This window comes from Perca flavescens, chromosome 22 (assembly GCF_004354835.1).
Source record: "Perca flavescens isolate YP-PL-M2 chromosome 22, PFLA_1.0, whole genome shotgun sequence".
Classification (NCBI taxonomy): domain Eukaryota; kingdom Metazoa; phylum Chordata; class Actinopteri; order Perciformes; family Percidae; genus Perca; species Perca flavescens.
The window spans coordinates 3,393,470-3,411,744 of record NC_041352.1 but is presented as its reverse complement, the minus strand read 5'-3'; the positions used below and the strand labels follow the sequence as shown (position 1 = coordinate 3,411,744).

Genomic DNA, 18,275 nt, shown 5'->3' with positions numbered 1-18,275 from the left:
TTGTCCTACTAGAGCACTGCGCTCCCAGAATGCAGAGTTACTTGTGGTACCTAGAGTCTCTAAAAGTAGAATGGGAGCAAGAGCCTTTAGTTATCAGGCTCCTCTCCTATGGAACCAGCTCCCAATCTGGGTTCGGGGGGCAAAAACTGTCACCTCATTCAATAATGAACTTAAAACTCTCCTATTTAATAAAGCTTATAGTTAGGGAGTGAGGAGTTGCAGTGTCCACCTAACTGGCCCACCTGCTTCTCTTCATAATTGTTAGATTAATAACATATAACAAAAGTAGAGGGAGGCAGGCCAGCACAGCCCAATCCGGCAGGGGAGAGTGCAAAGCCCGAACAGGCTACCTCTCCTTATGTCCTGTCTCTCTTAGTTACGCTGTTATAGTTTTAGACCGCCGGGGGACTTCCTTCCTTCCTTTGACACACTGAGCTGCTCTCTCCTTTCCCTTTCTATTACCATTTGTGTGCATCCCATCCCAGAAATGCTTGTTACTAATCCTAGCTTCTGGGGAGTTTACTCCCCGGAGTCCTTATGTTTTTTCACCCAGCATATTTCCTTGGAGAACGTTGGCACCAAGATCTTGGTTGCAGCTGTCACCGTGGTCCTGCTGCACTCCCTGCTGAGCTCAGGGGTGCCCTGCAATGTCATGCTGCTTCCTGCTGAACCCTGCTGCTTCCTGCTACGTCCATCCATGCTCTGCTGGGCCACGCTACATCCTGTGGAACGCCCTGCAGCGCCCTGATATGACATGAACTACTACGACTACCATTTGAAGTCACTGTTCCATTATTAATTTGACTATTATCGCCACTGTTCATCATATCCCCAACCGGCCCGTCAGACACCGCCTACCAAGAGCCTGGGTCTGTCCGAGGTTTCTTCCCAGGAGGGAGTTTTTCCTCGCCACTGTCGCACTGCTTGCTATTGAGGGAATTACTGTAATTGCGGTAAGTGTGGTCTAGACCTATACTATCTGTAAAGTGTCTCGAGATAACTCTTGTTAGGGCCCGAGCGCCGACAGCGGCGAAGGCCCTATTGAAACTGAAGGAATTATTCTTTCTTTCTATTCTTTTTTAGGGCCTGAGCGCCGACAGCGGCGAAGGCCCAGCGGCGAAGGCCCTATTGAAACTGAAGGAATTATTCTTTCTTTCTATTCTTTTTCCCATCAAATGAATTGCCTTTTTGAGGGGCTTAACATATTCAAAAACTCACCAAATTTGGCTGTCCCATCAAGTCTGGTGAAAATATACGTATTTTAAGGGTTTTGGAAATAGGCACACAAAAATGGCTCGCTAGCGCCCACTAGAAAGTTAAAAAAATTGAGCCCCTGCAGTGCGTTTAACGTAGACTCACGAAACTTGGTACACATATGTAACATGTCAAGATGTACAAAACACTTCATTAGAGCCATACCCTAAACCCAACAGGAAATCCGCCATTTTTAATTCAAAGTTCAAAATTAGTGTGATTTTGGCCATTTCAACATGTCATACTTTAACAAACTCTTACTAGAGATTTCATCCAATCAACTTCAAATTCGGTCCGTGCCATCTTAAGACATTAAAGATGAAAAGTTGTTAAAAGAAAAACTTTTCCTCATAGGGCGTTTTGACGAATCGGCCATTTTCTGCGTTTCGCCGCTGAAATAGGAAGTGGGTGTAACTCAAGTGTACATTGTCCAACTGGCTCGAAACTTTTCAGGATTCATAAGAGACCAACCCTGAGGACAAATAAAGGCCGATATTTACTTAAAGTCATAGCGCCCCCTAGTGGCAACAGGAAGTAGGCCTAAAAGTCAAGGTGCTATACTTTAACGAACTCCTCTTAGAGATTTTATCCAATGGACGGTGTGGGCGTGGCGTGGCGTGAGTGTTCAGCGATGAACAAAGATGTTTTTGTAACTTGAGTGTACGTTGTTGTAGCTGCCCGAAATTTCTCATGATTGACAAGGGTCCAGGCCTGAGGACACCTACAGGCCCAAATTGACTTTTGGTCATAGCGCCCCCTACTGGCACCAGGAAATGCGCCTTATATGACAAACATCATCCGATTTACATGAAACTCAGAATGTGTGGTCTACATGTGATACTGAGCCAGTCCCTATAATATGACCACGGCCACTTACTCAAGCTACGCCCCCTTTATAACTAATGACCAGTTTAAGGTAGAGTCTTATGTGAGGTATCAATGAACTCAGCAGAGACTTCATTCTTCATTGGTGATGGTTTGGCCTGCCCCCTATGCTTTAGCCACGCTCCTTTTCACAGCTAATGAACCGTATGACGCAGAGTCTTCTGTGAGGTATCGTAGAACTTGGCAGGGGGTTCCCTTGTCATTGGTGACGATTTGCGGCGTCTGAGTGCCAAATGTTGCACGGTCGCAAGGAGCGGCGTCCTCCGGTAACCCTGACGCGCGCAAAGGCGCGAGAGCCCGTCCATCGCTGCTCGCAGCTTTAATTATGATTTGATACTATAAATAAAATTGCATTGACTCCTTACGATTTGGGGGTGAAGTTGCAACAATGTTGCATTTTTCTTGTTTGGTTTGTTTTCACACTGCACTTCAGTCAAAGGCACCAAACACTGTAAACACATGTCACACAACCGAGACGGTCGCACGTTTATTGAACAGAATGAACGAAACTCGCAGACACTTCTGCCCTCAGAAATAATGGAGCAACACCACATTTATAATGACTCAAGTTTTGTGGTTCTGCTTTAGTGTTTCTAATATTTTAGAAGAAGGCGAACAATGAGCAGCTGACAGACAGCGAGTGAAGGAGAGAGATGACGATGTCACACAGACGACCAGTGATGTGTGGTCATATAAAGTTATGGCTCTGACAGTTATCATCCCTTAAATCATATATAAGTCCTTAAATTGTGCGCAAGGTTGAAATTGCAGGTTAGTAAATGCTCTGTTTTTGGTTCACTTCCTGTTTTTGGGTCAGATTGCGTTCTCACCTGAAGTGAACTGATCTCTAGTTCACTCGGAAGTGAACAGAGACCCGCGTTTTGCGTTCCAGAATTGGTTTGTTTGATCCGCACAAGAGTTGGGATGAGCTTTAACAGCAGCCCAAACCAACCGGACTATCACACCCAACGGTCCAGGGTTGGTTGTAAATGGACCAAACGACACAGGTGTGAAAGCAACCTAAGTAGTGTTAATATACAGAGCCCATACTAGACCGATATATCAGCAAACGTTTGTCAACCAACCATGGAACTTGAGCAGCAGGGGGGAGCGGGAGCCAACCAGATCCTCCGGATATCCGGTGATCGCCTTCTGATTAGTGGAGATCAGAGGTTGCCATTGGTGTCTGTGGATTACACCTGCGGAGGACAAGCTTTTGACAGCTCTGCACTATATTTGCACTAAACATTTTGCACACACACAACACATTAACACAAATTCATGTTAAACTTAGTGTAAAAATGTTTTCAGCATTCGTTGAAGAGGAAGGAATGTGAGCTATTCTCAGATGTGACTCAAGCAAGTATTCTCACTGGCAGTCAAAACTAGTCAGATTGGAATTCACATGACCTGAGGTGTGAATAACAAATTTGGTTTTAACACAGGTCTCACTCTGCCCAGAAGATTACTGTATTTGGGATGATTATCATAATACAATAATGAAAATTTAATTTAATGTTATAGGCATTTAACCATTTAACACTCACCCCCAAGAGACACATTTGTATTACAAATTGGCACTTCAGCAATTTAGTATTGTGATTCCTTAAAGTTAGGGGGCTCACAAGAAACAGATTAAAACAGTAGGTTAATGGACAAAATGGAAGCAGAGGCTGAGATAAGCTGACTGTTAAACTAGGTTTATGGTCACAGCAGTGTTACGGCCATGAGCAACGCGAGCCATAAAATGACCTCACCACGGCTGTCATTTCCAGCGCGAGACTCCGCAAGCTGTCGCGGTGCGTGGTCGTGCACCTCTGAAGTTTTGTAACTACGCGCCCACTGTGTACGCTGCAGTTCGACACGGTCAGCTAAGAAGAGCAGGTTCGCCAGTCAATTCGATATGGAGATAAACAACAGTCACATTTATGATTTAAGTAGATCATTGTAATGTTTGGCGGTACGTCTTTGTTTATCTACTACTAATCCAAACAAGTTAATTTAGCCTACTATTTAAATGTGTAAGTGATTTTTTCTCATACGACAGGCTTACAGTTTCTTGTCATACCTTGACAGTTTTGACTGCTGACTCTGCAGTCATCTTCAGAAGCGTCATGCGATGTTGCTGTGGCGCATACTGTGGGTGTGATATATTTAGTTTGTGTCATTCCACCTGTGTGATGGAATGACGCTGTGCTCCCCCCACCTGCCGGTCCCCCAGACAGCAGGGAGAGCCTAAAAATAAAAGTATACCGAAAACCAACACACAAGACCCTACAACACATTAAGGCTGGGATACCCGACGGTACCCGACGGGCGGGCGGGTTCGGACAGATATTTAGAAATGATGGACGGGTTCGGGCCGGGTTCGGGACGGGTTTGGACCGGGCTCGGACGGTCACATCAGCGCAGCAGCCTAAGGCATTGGACATTTAAAATTTAAAACAGCTTATTATGTAATGGGCCTGTTTCACTTGATGCAAAGGTTCGTTTTTGTGATTAAAATAAATTAAAAATATTAACCTAACATCTGTCTTCCTGTGTGCAGAATTGCAGAAATGTGTTTATAGCTTTAGTTGACAACGAAACATGTGCATATCAGGCAGACTGCATGCCGCAGCGCATTGAGCGCTCAGAGCGCAACGATGGAAGATGTTAAAAAGAAGTTGACCTCAGGAGATTTTAAAACCAACGAAAATGAAGGAAAGTCTACTGTGTGGAAGTATTTCCACATAGTTGTCTAGGCATTTTATTTCAATTATATGATTGGGCCTCTTGTGTGCGCCTGTGTTAACGTGCGCTTGTTGCCCTGTGTGCACGCTCACTGTGCTGATGCGCTCATCTGTTGACATTTCTGAGTGCCTTACAGTCGTCCGAACACTATATGACCGGCCAGTTTCATAACAGATAAAAAGGACAGAGAGGAGCACATAAAAAAAATGCACTCACACACTGCCAATACCCAGGTTGGGCCATAAACAAGGGGAAAAGAGAGGTTAAAATCTACAACAAAGAAGGAAGACAGAAGACAGAAAAGAAGAGAGAAAGCTGAGGCATGGTCACACTACCATACATCAGAGGGATCACAGAGCGCATCCAAAAGGTCACGAGCAAACGCCACATAAAGGAGTTGCAGCGTCCACCTAACCCGGCCCACCTGCTTCTCTTCGTAGTCATCAGATTTATTTATCATATAATCAATAATATAGTGAGAGTAGAGGGTGGCAGGACAGCCCAATCAGGCAGGGGAGAGTTCAAGCCCGATCCGGAACCTCTCTCTAAGCTAACCTGCCTCTCTTAGCTATGCTATTATAATTCTAGACTGCTGGGGAAGTTCCTTCCTTCCTATGACACACTGAGCTGCTCTCTCATCTGTTTTCACTTGTTTCCTTTTGTATGCATTCTGTCCCAGAAATGCTTGTTACTAACCTAGCTCTGGGGAGTTTACTCCCCGGAGTCCTTATGTTTCTCTGCATTGACACATTACATCCCGCAATGCCCTGCTGTGATGTTCATATGCACAGAGTAATCAGGATCCGGTATTGGAGACTGCACTACTCAGTATGACATTGTGCCCTGCTATGACATGAACTTCCACGACTACCTTCGAAGTCACTGTTCCATTATCTTTAATGTGACTATTATTTGCCACTGTTCTTCACACCCCCAACCGGCCCCGTCAGACACCGCCTACCAAGAGTCTGGGTCTGCCGAGGTTTCTTCCTAAAAGGGAGTTTTTCCTCGCCACTGTCGCAACAGCCACTGCTAATGCTTGCTCTTGAGGGAATTACTGTAATTGTTGGGGTTTTGGAATTTAAAGAGTGTGGTCTAGACCTACTCTATCTGGAAAGTGTCTCGAGATAACTCTGTTATGATTTGATACTATAAATAAAATTGAATTGAATTAAACACGACGTAAGACCACACGTAAAAATGCGCCAGGTTCTTGTACATCGAACGCCGCCTTCCCACTGGCACTTGAAATCAGGTAATCTCGGTAATACGCAATACCCCCCTAGCGGACGTCGTACTACACCGCTGAAAAGCGTTGGAAGTGACTCACAAAAATTGCGGAGAGACTAGAACGACCGATCATTTTTTGAATGTGACCTCTCTGATGAGTGTTATAGAGATATAAATAGAAAGTCTGCTGCATGGAGAAAAGTTGCCCAGGACGTTGACATGTCAGGTCAGTTAAATGTGATATAGCGGTATAATGTCAGTTCGATGGCTGTTGCTAGCTAACCAATAAGCATTAGCAGGTTTGTTTATCAGTACCATAGCAATGCTAACTTCCGCTGGAATTGTCGGATAGGAAGCATCCTTAGCCTGTCGGAAGAGTTATATTTTTTGAACGCATCCGGATGACCAACTGACACGATTTTCTTTTTTGCACCGCACTCGTTCAGACCCCATTCGCATGTGGCCTGCAAATCTCCATAGAAAATAAATGACTTCCGGTCGTTTCGCAGCCTTATCGGAGATGATTTCAAGTGCCAGTGGGAAGGCGGCGTAAGGACCAGATTGACTCGGAGAAAAAAATTGAATGTGATATATGAGCTCCAATGCCTGTCATGCAATAAAACATATATCGGGGAAAGAGGCAGACCCTTTAGTACACGCAAGAATGAAAAAAAAAAAAGAGTGTGAGAAGGAAACATCTGGAGCATGCACCCGTGCAATTAAAGAAAAGGCGGAGCAGGAGAATCTGAAGTCAGCCATTTCAGACCACTGCAAAAGGGAAAATCACATCATGGACTGGAAGGAGGCCAAGATCATCCGAACAGAAAGCAACAAATACCATCGCTGGATTGCTGAGGCAGAGGAGATCCGACAGCGCGCCCCCAGAACTGTAAACCGGGATGAAGGAGCGTACCAGCTTTCCCACACCTGGGACGCAGTTCTACAGAGACTTTCCCGGCAGGCAGGGGGGGGGCTCCCGCGCTCGGTTCCCTGGGGGGTTGTTGGACGGCGGGGAGGCAAAGCTTCATTCCTCACAAACTAAATATATCACACCCACAGTAGACATCACAGCAACATCACGTGACGCTTCTGAAGATGACTGCAGAGTCAGCAGTCAAAACTGTCAAGGTATGACAAGCCTGTCATATAAGAAAAAAATCACTTATAAAGTGTTACTACTTCTTGCTCATTCACAGATTATTTAGTTTGTACGCCCTCTGGTGTTTGGGAGAATACTGCAACGAACAATGCGTTGAGCATTAAAACGTCTCTGTGCATGCTCATAGCACACGCGCCATCTATGGCAGCTCGCACTGCTTTTTGGCAGAGGTGGGAAGCGTACAAATATATTCTACTTAAGTAAAATTACTATTACACTGATGAACTTCTACTGAATTACAAGTAAAATTACTGGTATAAAAATCTACTAAAGTGAAAGCTCATTTTATTCTTTTATTATTATTTTCATTTATTTTTGTAATTAATATCTTATTTATTTATATTTATTATACATATTTAATTAAGTTGCAGTCTTTTGCGATTTGTTAAGGGCACAAAGCCAAAAAACTCAAAAAAGCAACAAAAACCCTTTTAAAAAAACAATGCAAAAACTATTTTATGTACTCAGTAACAGATGTGATTTAAATGTAGCAAAGTACATCCAAAAACAACTACTAAATTACTGTCACGTGAGTAATTGAAATTAATTACTTTCCACCTCTGCTTTTTGGAACCAAAATGCATCCAGCTGTTTTTTTTAAACTACAAAAGCGCTTAGTCAACCTTTTCTTATCAAAAAAGAAGCCAAGTGTGATCATGGCCTTACATAGCCATCATGAAAAACACATCAAGTCACTACTGTCTTACCCTGGTGAGATATACCATGTGTAAGAAACAGGAAGTAGCTCTGGTTTAAGTTAAACCGGCTCCCCCCCTGAGGGACGAGGATGTTTCTTTGGAAACGACATTGGATGACCCCATCAGCCAACCTCCACGCCCGACCCCACAGGTCCTCCTGGAGACACAGAGGTCAACATATACAACTGACTGAGTGTCTGTTAAAACAAAGAGCCACAGTTACTGTATGCTGATGATCAGTGTGTGTGATTGAGAGTGTACCTCTGTAATCAGCTCAGGGGGTGTTCGGCCTGAGACATAAGCCGCAATGATGGTAACTCTGCCTCCATCATTCACACACAGATAGACGTCATCATTCCCCTACAGTGGCAGAAACATATACATACAGTACATCTATTTACAGCTCTCTTTTCACTTCCCAAAAGTTCTTGGGTTTCTAACTGTAAAAAGACCCTGAACACTTCACAGTGAACACAATCAGTGATAACACATCAACTATTTACTCTAAACTGTTAACATCCCCAGAATTAACAGCAAGAATGGATCATCCATCAATACCAAATAACTGTATTTCAGTCAGAGAGCTCAGGTTATTACATTAATCACCTCTTTAATGTTCCACTTGGTTTGCTGACAACAACAAGGTTTTTTCCCCCATTTCCAAATAACAGAGTCCACTACCCTGGTGAAGTCCCAACACCCGATGTAGTTTATTGTGTTAAATGTAGATTTAATTCAATTTGACTTTTAATTTTAACGATCCAATTACATTTTCAATTTAAACCTTTTATTCAAACAAGGACAGCAATGTCACAATAAAAGCCACTAGATTGCAGAAGGGTACTTTGCAACACAAGTTTCTCAAAGTTTACGAGCTGAAAGCGAATGCACCATTAGTTTAACAAGGTGAACCTGAAGGATGGTGAAGGACTGTCCCGCCCTACTCTGCCTCTGGTTGGCTGGTTCCTTCGTTGGCTGGATTGGTTAGGTTTAGGCATGACGAGTTAGATTGGTTAGAGTAGGGCAGGATATTCCGTTGCCATCCTAGAAAATGCTCATTTGCATCCCGTTGGAGCCCACATGCTTTCTCACTCATGGCGAAGGCAAAATGTTGCCACACGGTGACAGGGAAGTAGAAGGATTTTCCAGTTCTGTTGTTTCTCTGTTATCTCAAATTGTGGTAGTCGCCATGGTGTCTGGAAAAGTGCAGATACAGGCTACCGCTAAGCTAACACTACGCTGTGTCTTTGGCTGCATGCCACCAGGTGGTAAGCTACGCTGTGCCTGTTGTTTTTCTGCTTTAAATGTGTGCATACAGGGAAATTAGAGAAATGATAGTGGAGTAGTTGCCGATATTGCTTTTGATTTCAAAATCAAAAGTGTGACACCCCTAATATTTATAGTTTACTTAATAACTGACAACATGAGGGAAATCCAACAAAGTTTGATTCTTTTAGCTTCAAAGTTCATTTTTGATCTTCGAAAAATCTTCAACAAGGTCCACTTAATGGAGTTTTCCCATAGCTTTCCACCACATCTGATGGTATTTATCCGCAAATCATGTTGTTGTTATATTCATTCAATCTAAAGATTTCTGCCTTTTGGAGGCACTAATGTGCAATGTCTTTTTAGTGGTGGAAACCAGTACATTTCATGATGAAACTCACCATCCATTTGTCCAGAGACAGGGCAAAGGACAGGTAACCTTCAGCAGGCCCACTGAGTTCGAACATCACACCTGATCCTTCTTGATCACTCGCAAAGGACAGGAAGAGACAATGGGGATCTGACTCTGGGTGGCAGCCCACTGGGTCTCTGAGGCAAGATTTACTGTGGCCACACCCCGCTGAACTAAACTGAAGAGGAAAAAGACAACAGTTCAGACATGAAGCTGACAATATTATTTTAAATGATCTAGGTATTCTGGATAATCTACAACCCTGTCTTTAAACAGTTTTCTTTGGAACATCTTTCTACTGCAGAAATAAAATGCCAACTGTTGACAGTATCAGTGTTGTATCTAAAGCATAGGGACACTTCCTGAAAGAACATAGTGATGCTATTGGATTTTAGTTAGCAATGTTTGTGTGCACCATGAACTGAATTCTATGTAACACCGTTGTAACGGCACAGAAGGGAAAAGAGGGTTTTTTGCAATGTGGGTGAACTGATCCTTTTTAATCTGATCATATTATTTAACAAGTAATGTTTAATTATGACCCCTTGGACATCACTACTATTAATCCAAGAAAGTGAGCCATTTGTAATTGAAAAAAATACTTCATGTATGTGGTACACAGTAAACCACCTGGGTCATGAATGAGCTAAGTATTCATTACCACAGCCAAGGGGGTTATGTTTTGGGTTCGGTTTGTTTGTTTGTCTGGCAGCACAATTTGGAACAGATCCAAATCACGGTGCAGTTATATAAATAATTTCATAAACATTGCGAGATAGGGCATGGATTTGGCAGACATTTGTACTCTCAGGCTACATTTACATTGCAACGTTTTGGTTTAAAAACAAATATCTTTTGCTACGTTCCCCCCTCTCATTCCCCCTGCTCAGGCGTTTGAGAGCCCCTAAACCAGAGACATTTGAAAAAATCTGTTTTGGTTTGGAATCTGCGGGGCTGTGTTTCAGTCTCAACGGCCGCAAATGCAGACCTTTGGCAACACCGACACTGCCACCAACGTTTCCTGATTGGGTCTTATCAGTCATGACGTCTCGTTCTCTGAGACTAAAGCTACTATCTTTACCGTGGCAACTACCAGCAGCCGCCGGAGTATACATGTTGCCTCCTGTTTATGCCGAGTAAACGAGAATGTTAATGAGTTATGAGGTTTGGGCGTGTTAGTTTTAATGGTGATTAGTTCTTCTACTGGAGCTAAAAACTCTTCTGTGCACGGTGATCGCTTTTGGCCCACAACTCCGCTTAAAAACCAAAACGTAGCAATGTTAATGTAGCCTTCTAGTTCGTGGTGATGTCAGACACTGACCGGTGTGGACAGAGCAGTGGGGCTGGTGGTTTGACCAGAAACAGCAGTTGATGGAACAGCAGTCGCTCCTCTAAAAGACACCACAGGACCTGCAATCTTCACCCAGTACACCTTATATTTTTGCACCACCGTCACACTGCAACAACAAAATCAAAAGCACCTTGAGATGGTAAAATATAAAACTGAGTAAAATGTCATAGGCCAGAGAAACTATAGCAAAAAAACAACATGACAAAAAGCCTTGTGCTTACTCCATCTTCCCTGTATTGCAAGCAGTGTTTGGACCCTTGTATAGAGCTCAACAGTGACCGCCCGCCCACTTTTTGATTCCGGAAGTTTTTTTCCCCATTCAATATCTTCATTGACGTTTTCAAAAATGCTTAAACTAAGAGTTTTAAGCCTGGAACCAAGCCACTCAGCTACAAGATGAATCATAACCAAGAAAAACTCTTAATTCAGCACAAAAGAATGCAGGAAACACAAAATGTCCTGCATTCTGGTGAATTTTTATGCAACAATTTATGATTTTTCTGCAGCAGTCATGGTGCAAATGTCTTTATTTATGTAAAGGAAAGAATTATTCTCCTGTGTTGTTCAAAACTTTCTGCATATTCAAAACACCACATGTGTTTTGGGATGTTTTTTTAGGACTCATGTACTGTACATCTCAACCTTGTTAAAGCCAGATGCTCCAAAGTTTAAATCTACATAAATCACATCTTTATTTTTCCCCACTCTGTTTTGTTATTTAACCCCCCGATGTTTTGAGCCCCTTGAACGGTTATTTTTTTCCTCTTTTGGGGAGTGGGTTGTCTTATTTTTTAAGGCAGACAAATCTACCTTTTCTAAATATTGAGGGGGAACATATCCCCTGCAACCCCCCACCAAATCTATGCCTATGACATCAGTGGTAGAAGCTTGATAGCCATTCCCGCAGATTCACAGGTGTGGTAAAGGGTTCCATGGTTGTACTGTAATGTCTTGTCCTTTGTACTGTCCAGACCTACCGAGGACCCTCTCGAAAATGAGATGACACATCTCAAGAGGTATTCCTCGTAAAATAAATACATAAATAAAATGGTAACAGCGAACTCCACCAATCAGAGGCGTCACTGTTGATTGTGGGTAGTGTAGTACTTCTCCATGACATCGTAAATTAAACATGTTTCTCTTAAAACAAGGTTGAGTTCATAGGGATTTGTGGCTTCTACAGGAGTAGAAACCTTCATTTCACAACCTCAGAGCTTGTTAAGTCTACCTTGGATGGTTTGGACATTATGGCTAACAATGAAATAATGAATGAGAAAATTAATGGGATTTTTCACTTCTGGAACCACACTGTTGAGCTCACAGAGTCACAGATTGAGTTTCCAATACAATTACTGTGTCCTGGTCTGTATTTAAGTGCAATCATAGGCTTAAACTTGGAATTAACTGGTGTGTAATGCACACTCACAGAAACTGGACTCTTTGTGGAGGGTTATTTGGAGGTTCCCACACAGCCTGAACGTGAGTCTTTCTCGTGCTCCTCGTGTGGCTCACCCCAGATCCCTTCAAATGACAGGCATTAACAGCATCAAACACACAAAGAACTACCTCATTCAAGGGTGTAATTCGGTAGTGACTGTCTGGACAACTCCCTACCAATATCCAGCGACTACTGAATTGTCCCTTGCAATAATTTTTATAACATAATTTAAGGAACAGATCTCGAGTCCTACCTCTCTAGTCTATATTGACAAATAATAATTTAGGGGGTTGCTCTAAATCCGCCGAATTTGTTTGCATTCTAAACTCTGGTGGATTTCTGAGGACTATGGTTAACTGCTCCTCAGATCTCTTCAGGGTAAATCCAGACAGCTAGCTAGACTATCTGTCCAATCTGAGTTTTCTGGTGCACGACTTAAACTACTTTTGAACGTACACATGTTCCACCAAAACAAGTTCCTTCCCGAGGCTATTTTGCAGAAGTGCGCCCAAGACGATTGTGATTGGATTAAATAAATGCCAATAAACCAGAGCCCGTTTTTCTCCCATCCAGGAATGTTGTGTGGAATAGCCAGACCTTCCTCCGCAGCTCTGTGGAGGAAGGTCTGGCAATGCGACTATCACTACCAGGATTTGCTTTGCTGATAATTTTGCTGACCAGAGGTGTCAAGTAACTAAGTACAAATACTTCGTTACCTTACTTAAGTAGAAATTTTGGGTATCTATACTTTACTGGAGTAATTATTTTACAGCATACTTTTTACTTCTACTCCTTACATTTTCACGCAATTATCTGTACTTTCTACTCCCTACATTTTAAAAATAGCCTCGTTACTCATATTTCAGTTCGGCTTGTTGTCATTCCAGCTCGTCAGTCATCGTTCAAGAAAACACTCACAAAAAACCCTATCCAGATCTCTCCATCCAGAGAGAGTGAATTTGATTGTAGTTGGATGAGAATTATAAACATAGCTATTCCGACACCCTGTTGGTTTGTACGCAATCCACAACACCTGTACAGACCCGGTGCTAATACGCCACCGGTGCCTTGACGACCGTTATCTACCGGACCGAATAGCAACACGGATTTCGGTGCCTTAGGTGCCTGCGCGATGCTCCGAAAACGGACGTTAGAGGGAACTGAACATCGCCGCACGGGACGCTAGTCAACACTACAGTTGGAAGCAGGTTAGCCTAGTGTTAGCTAGAAGATGGAGTAAACATGATAAAATGCTGAGAGCTAAACGGTGTAAAAGTGTGTCTGTTTCACTGGAGAGGAGTCTGACACCAGACTGTAGCTGCCGTTGTCTGAAAAACACAGAAGAGATGTAGCCTACGTGTCACCTTTCTCAGCCCTTCTGAGTTTGAAGGTATGATTTTAATATACTGTAACATTATTATAGTCATATGATTTTGTCCCCGCGTTTTAGAGTTAAGCTGTTGTCCTTAATGGCATTTCCCCCTTACATCAGGGGTCTTGAACGTTTTTTAAGCCAAGGACCCCTTAACTTAAAGTGAGATGTACCAGGGACCCCCTACTACATATTGTATGAAATTAAGTTGCATATTAAACTGGGCCTACAATAACTGTTAGGGTAACCTAAAGCCTTCTTACATACCTTTTTTCATAAGCTATTCAAATATTAATTGTTGGCATGATTTTATAAATCATATTTTAATGTTACATATGTGGCACAGTAAATCTAGGATTAACTGTATCTGTGGGCTGATATCTTAGTGACTACCTTACCTATAGGCCAGTAAGCCTATCATCAGTGGGAATTTATATTTGCTAATAATATGTTGGAATTATGTTAAGGCCTTTTATTTTAATTTTTTTTTAAAGACTCAAAAATGTACAATAATTTGGAGGGCCCCTGCAATGACTTTGAGGACCCCCTGTTGAAGATCTCTGCCTTACATTACTTTTACTTTTATACTTTAAGTAGTTTTGAAACCAGTACTTTTACACTTTTACTTAAGTAAAAAGCTTGAGTTGATACTTCAACTTCTACAAAAGTCTTTTCAAACCCTAGTATCTATACTTCTACTTGAGTAATGAATGTGAATACTTTTGACACCTCTGTTGCTGACACGTTAGAGGCTATAGTAGCTAAATCTGGTTGTACTACCGCTACTCACCCCGTTTGTAGCATTTTGGTTAAAGTGCTCATATTATGCTCCTATTCAGGTTCATAATTGTATTTAAAAGTTGTACCAAAATAGGTTTATGTGGTTTAATTTTCAGAAAACACCATATATTTGTTGTACTGCACATTGCTACAGCTCCTCTTTTCACCCTGTGTGTTGAGCTCTCTGTTTTAGCTACAGAGTGAGGCATCTCACTTCAGTACCATCTTTGTTGGGAGTCGCACATGCGCAGTAAGTACTGCTAGCTAGTCAGTTGCAGAGTATGGGCATGCCACGCTAGCAGCTAGGCGAGCATTAGAACGTGTGTTACAAAGTGACCCACGTTTGTCTCTGAAGTAAAGGCTGGACTACAATAGAGCTGTTTGGAGCAGTTTGTGAACAGTGTTTTCTGTTGGAGATGGTAAGTCTCTTTGGGGTGGACTTTGGGTTTTTTCACTTTGTAAACCTATAACGTCCACAACAAGATATATAACACAATAAATGAAAGGGGAAAAGCCAAAATGCATAATATGTGCACTTTAAAGAAAATATGTTAGATATACTGTATGCACCATATAATTTCTTTCACAGTGGACAGGCCGACTATAAGTAAGGGAAGGGGCATTTCGGTCATAAAGTGTGAAAAGATGGTTAACTAACTTTAAAGCTATTCAATTTGATCGAAACATGGGAATACCTTATTGAGGCCACACTGTAGTAGCTGGGACTCAGCAGGGTCAGTCAGGACGAAGAAACCCACTGCTGGGGACTCCAATTTCCCAGCATCCCGAGCTTCTATCAGGAACCCCTTGAAGAATGTCGTGCTGGAGGAGGCAACTTGTAAAGACACTGTGGATGGAGAATGGGAGGACAGACAGCTGTCAGCTAACAGGAGAGATTATGTGTGGACTGTAAAACTAAAGTTTAACAGCCTACCTGTGACGTTGTTGCTTGGACTGAATGTGGATGTGTCCACAGTGATGCTGTATGGAGGAGGGTCTAGGCTGGGATCGTAACCATGCTGAGGCACCATGTCTTTACAGGCAACACTTACCTTCCCATTACTGTACGCTGTGACTGGTTCTACAGTCCCTGCACTCAGCACTGCCAACAGAAAGTACGAACGCCACATTGCTGATGCCTGAAGCAAAAGGAAAGAGGAAATACAGGCACCTATGGAATCTGTCTGTCACAGGCTCACCAAGGTTGGGTTATGCTTCCCTAGGTTTGCCTTTTGCTAAGTTTACACTTTACAACACCAACACACGCTCATCCGTTTCATTCACTCACACCTTACACCACTGAATTCTCATTCGGTATATAGTTAATTTGGTCTAATTTGGATTAATTTGGTTAAATTAAGAATTGTTGAATCATTTAACATGGTGTTGTCTCCCTTTTTGTTATGACTACCTGAGCCAGGTGATGCCAACTAGAAAATAGGGAAGGTACCTGAACTCTCTGGAGGGCTTCTAAGAAGCTTTGTGCTGGGGGAGAGACCTGTATGATGGGCTCATGGTGTTGTCATTCATTCAATGTTTATTTATTTTGTTATGGTTTATTGTCTATTTTGTCACTCCTGTTGAATGGTCTGGAATATTAATATCATCTTATCTTGATTTTTGTCTGGGTGGGTGGTGATGACAAAGGTGGGAGATGCGTTCATATTGCGAGTTGTATGTTTTTGTAGGTTGTTAAAAAATTAAAAATGTTAATCACAACACAACAATTGGTTCACAAAACCAGTGGTGATATACAATACATAGGAATAGAGATAAATGTGAATACTGTATAGGTGAGACAAACCGTTGTTAACTAAGGGTAGTTATGTAGGGCATAGGTGTGTTTGAGTGCGTGTAAATTAGTAAAAAAGAGACAAGAGAGAGGGAAGACTGAGCAAATAATAATAGTTAAAGGTCCCATATCATGCTCATTGTCAGGTTCATACATGTATTTTGGGATCCTACTAGAACATGTTTACATGCTTTAAAGCTATAGTGTGTAGTTTCTGTCTCCCCCATGAGGAATTCTAAGTAATGACAACAAAACCGTCGGCGCATCCACATTATACAAGTCTTCCATGAACATGCACAAGATAATGGTCACCTTTCACAGGGGTTACTACTAGGGCTCAGGAGGGGGTCAGCTGACCTGCTAGTTTTCGTTTCACTCATTTGTAGGGTTACAGGTTATATAGCATGACTTGAAATACAGAAATAACGTGATAATATTAACAAACATATAGCAAACGGAAAGAGCCTTCAAGTAGCTTATTTTAAGGATAATTGGGAAGTTAGTGTGGAACTCCAACGTGTAGCTGACTCACTGGCTGATATTGTCTCTGTACAGACAGTAGAGGGAGGCGGGACAGAGGCTGACACACTGTCATCAGCTCCAGAACATAATCAGTCGGCTACAGATCAGACTGAGGTCAGCAGGCTCTCTGAGATAACAAACCGCCAGGCAGTGGTGGAAGAAGTATTCAGATCCTTTACTTCAGTAAAAGCACAAATGCCACACTGTAAAAAATACTCTGTTACAAGTAAAAGTCCTGCATTGAAAATGTTACTTACAGTAAATAAAAGTATGTATGTATCATCAGGAAAATGTACTAAAATTACTAAAAGTAAAAATCCTCACATTTTAGAAACTGGAAACGATCCAAACAGATTAGACAATGGTCTAATCATTTCAGCATTACTTGTAGGCCGTTATATTGTTGGGTAGTTTAATTTATAATAAAACATCACATTTTATAAACCACATGTGTTGTGTGTGCAGAAATCTTAATGTGTAAAGTAGCTAGTAACTAAAGCTGTCAGATGAATGTAGTAAGAGCAAAAAGTACAATATTTCTCTCTGAATTGTAGCGGAGTAGAAGTAAAAAGTGGCATGGAAAGAAAAGACTCAAGTAAAGTAGAAGTACCTCAACATTTGGATTTAAGTACAGTACTGGAGTAAATTGACTAAATTACATTCCACCACTACGGCCAGGTCAGAGTGAGAGCAGCATCATCTGAAAAGTTTCTGTTTGGGAAGAAACTGGCAACTGACATCTTTGCTTACACTAATAGATCAGAGTTGGCTCGCTAGAAAGTAAACCGAAAAATATTAATCAACTTTTTTAGATTTAGTTTGTTAGTTATTAAAATGAAAAGGGACATTAAATAAAAAACCTCTGCATTCAAATTCTGGAGTCAAAAGTAAAGTCATATTGTCAAATAAGAGAAATCTCAAAGTTATCCAATGGCTATATCGTAACCATTGTGCAAGACAAAAATAGAGATATTCAGTTATATTCTAGCATCTCATTCATTTATTGGCTCTTCATTTTTTTATTCCCAGTTGCAGTGACCTGGAGGGAAATGTCTCTTATCAACTAGCCAAAGGTTAGTTGATAAGAGACAAAGGTTTAAAGGAAGTTATCTACACCTTTGCATAAAGGCTTTTGGGTAAACAGCAAAACAGTGGATGCACACGAGGCCCTTATGCATAAAGTTTGTACTTATACATAAAATACAAACACAGAACAACAAAATGTATTGCAAGAGACCTTCCAACACATGTAAACATTTCTGTTGTCTCACATCTGTCAGACACTTTAAAAAAAAAAACTAACCCAGAAAGGAAAGCGTTTGGCCTTACCTCCACCCGGTGCTGCCTGTGTCTCTGTCTTCACCCTGAGTGCAGAAAGTTGTG

The 18,275-nt window shown here is 41.9% G+C and overlaps 1 protein-coding gene across 1 annotated transcript in view; it reads right to left on the bottom strand.

Moving 5' to 3' along the window:
• The window catches only part of frrs1b (ferric-chelate reductase 1b), a 32,562-nt gene extending 14,287 nt beyond the window's left edge, over positions 1-18,275 (bottom strand). Inside the window, exons 1-9 of the mRNA XM_028569862.1 lie at positions 18,222-18,275; positions 15,513-15,717; positions 15,274-15,425; positions 12,415-12,509; positions 10,959-11,094; positions 9,627-9,815; positions 8,221-8,319; positions 7,969-8,116; positions 3,225-3,338 (exon numbers count right to left, since the gene is read on the bottom strand). Coding sequence (XP_028425663.1) covers positions 3,225-3,338; positions 7,969-8,116; positions 8,221-8,319; positions 9,627-9,815; positions 10,959-11,094; positions 12,415-12,509; positions 15,274-15,425; positions 15,513-15,708 — 1,129 coding nt within the window. The 5' untranslated portion in view covers positions 15,709-15,717; positions 18,222-18,275. The remainder of the gene's footprint in view (positions 1-3,224; positions 3,339-7,968; positions 8,117-8,220; positions 8,320-9,626; positions 9,816-10,958; positions 11,095-12,414; positions 12,510-15,273; positions 15,426-15,512; positions 15,718-18,221) is intronic.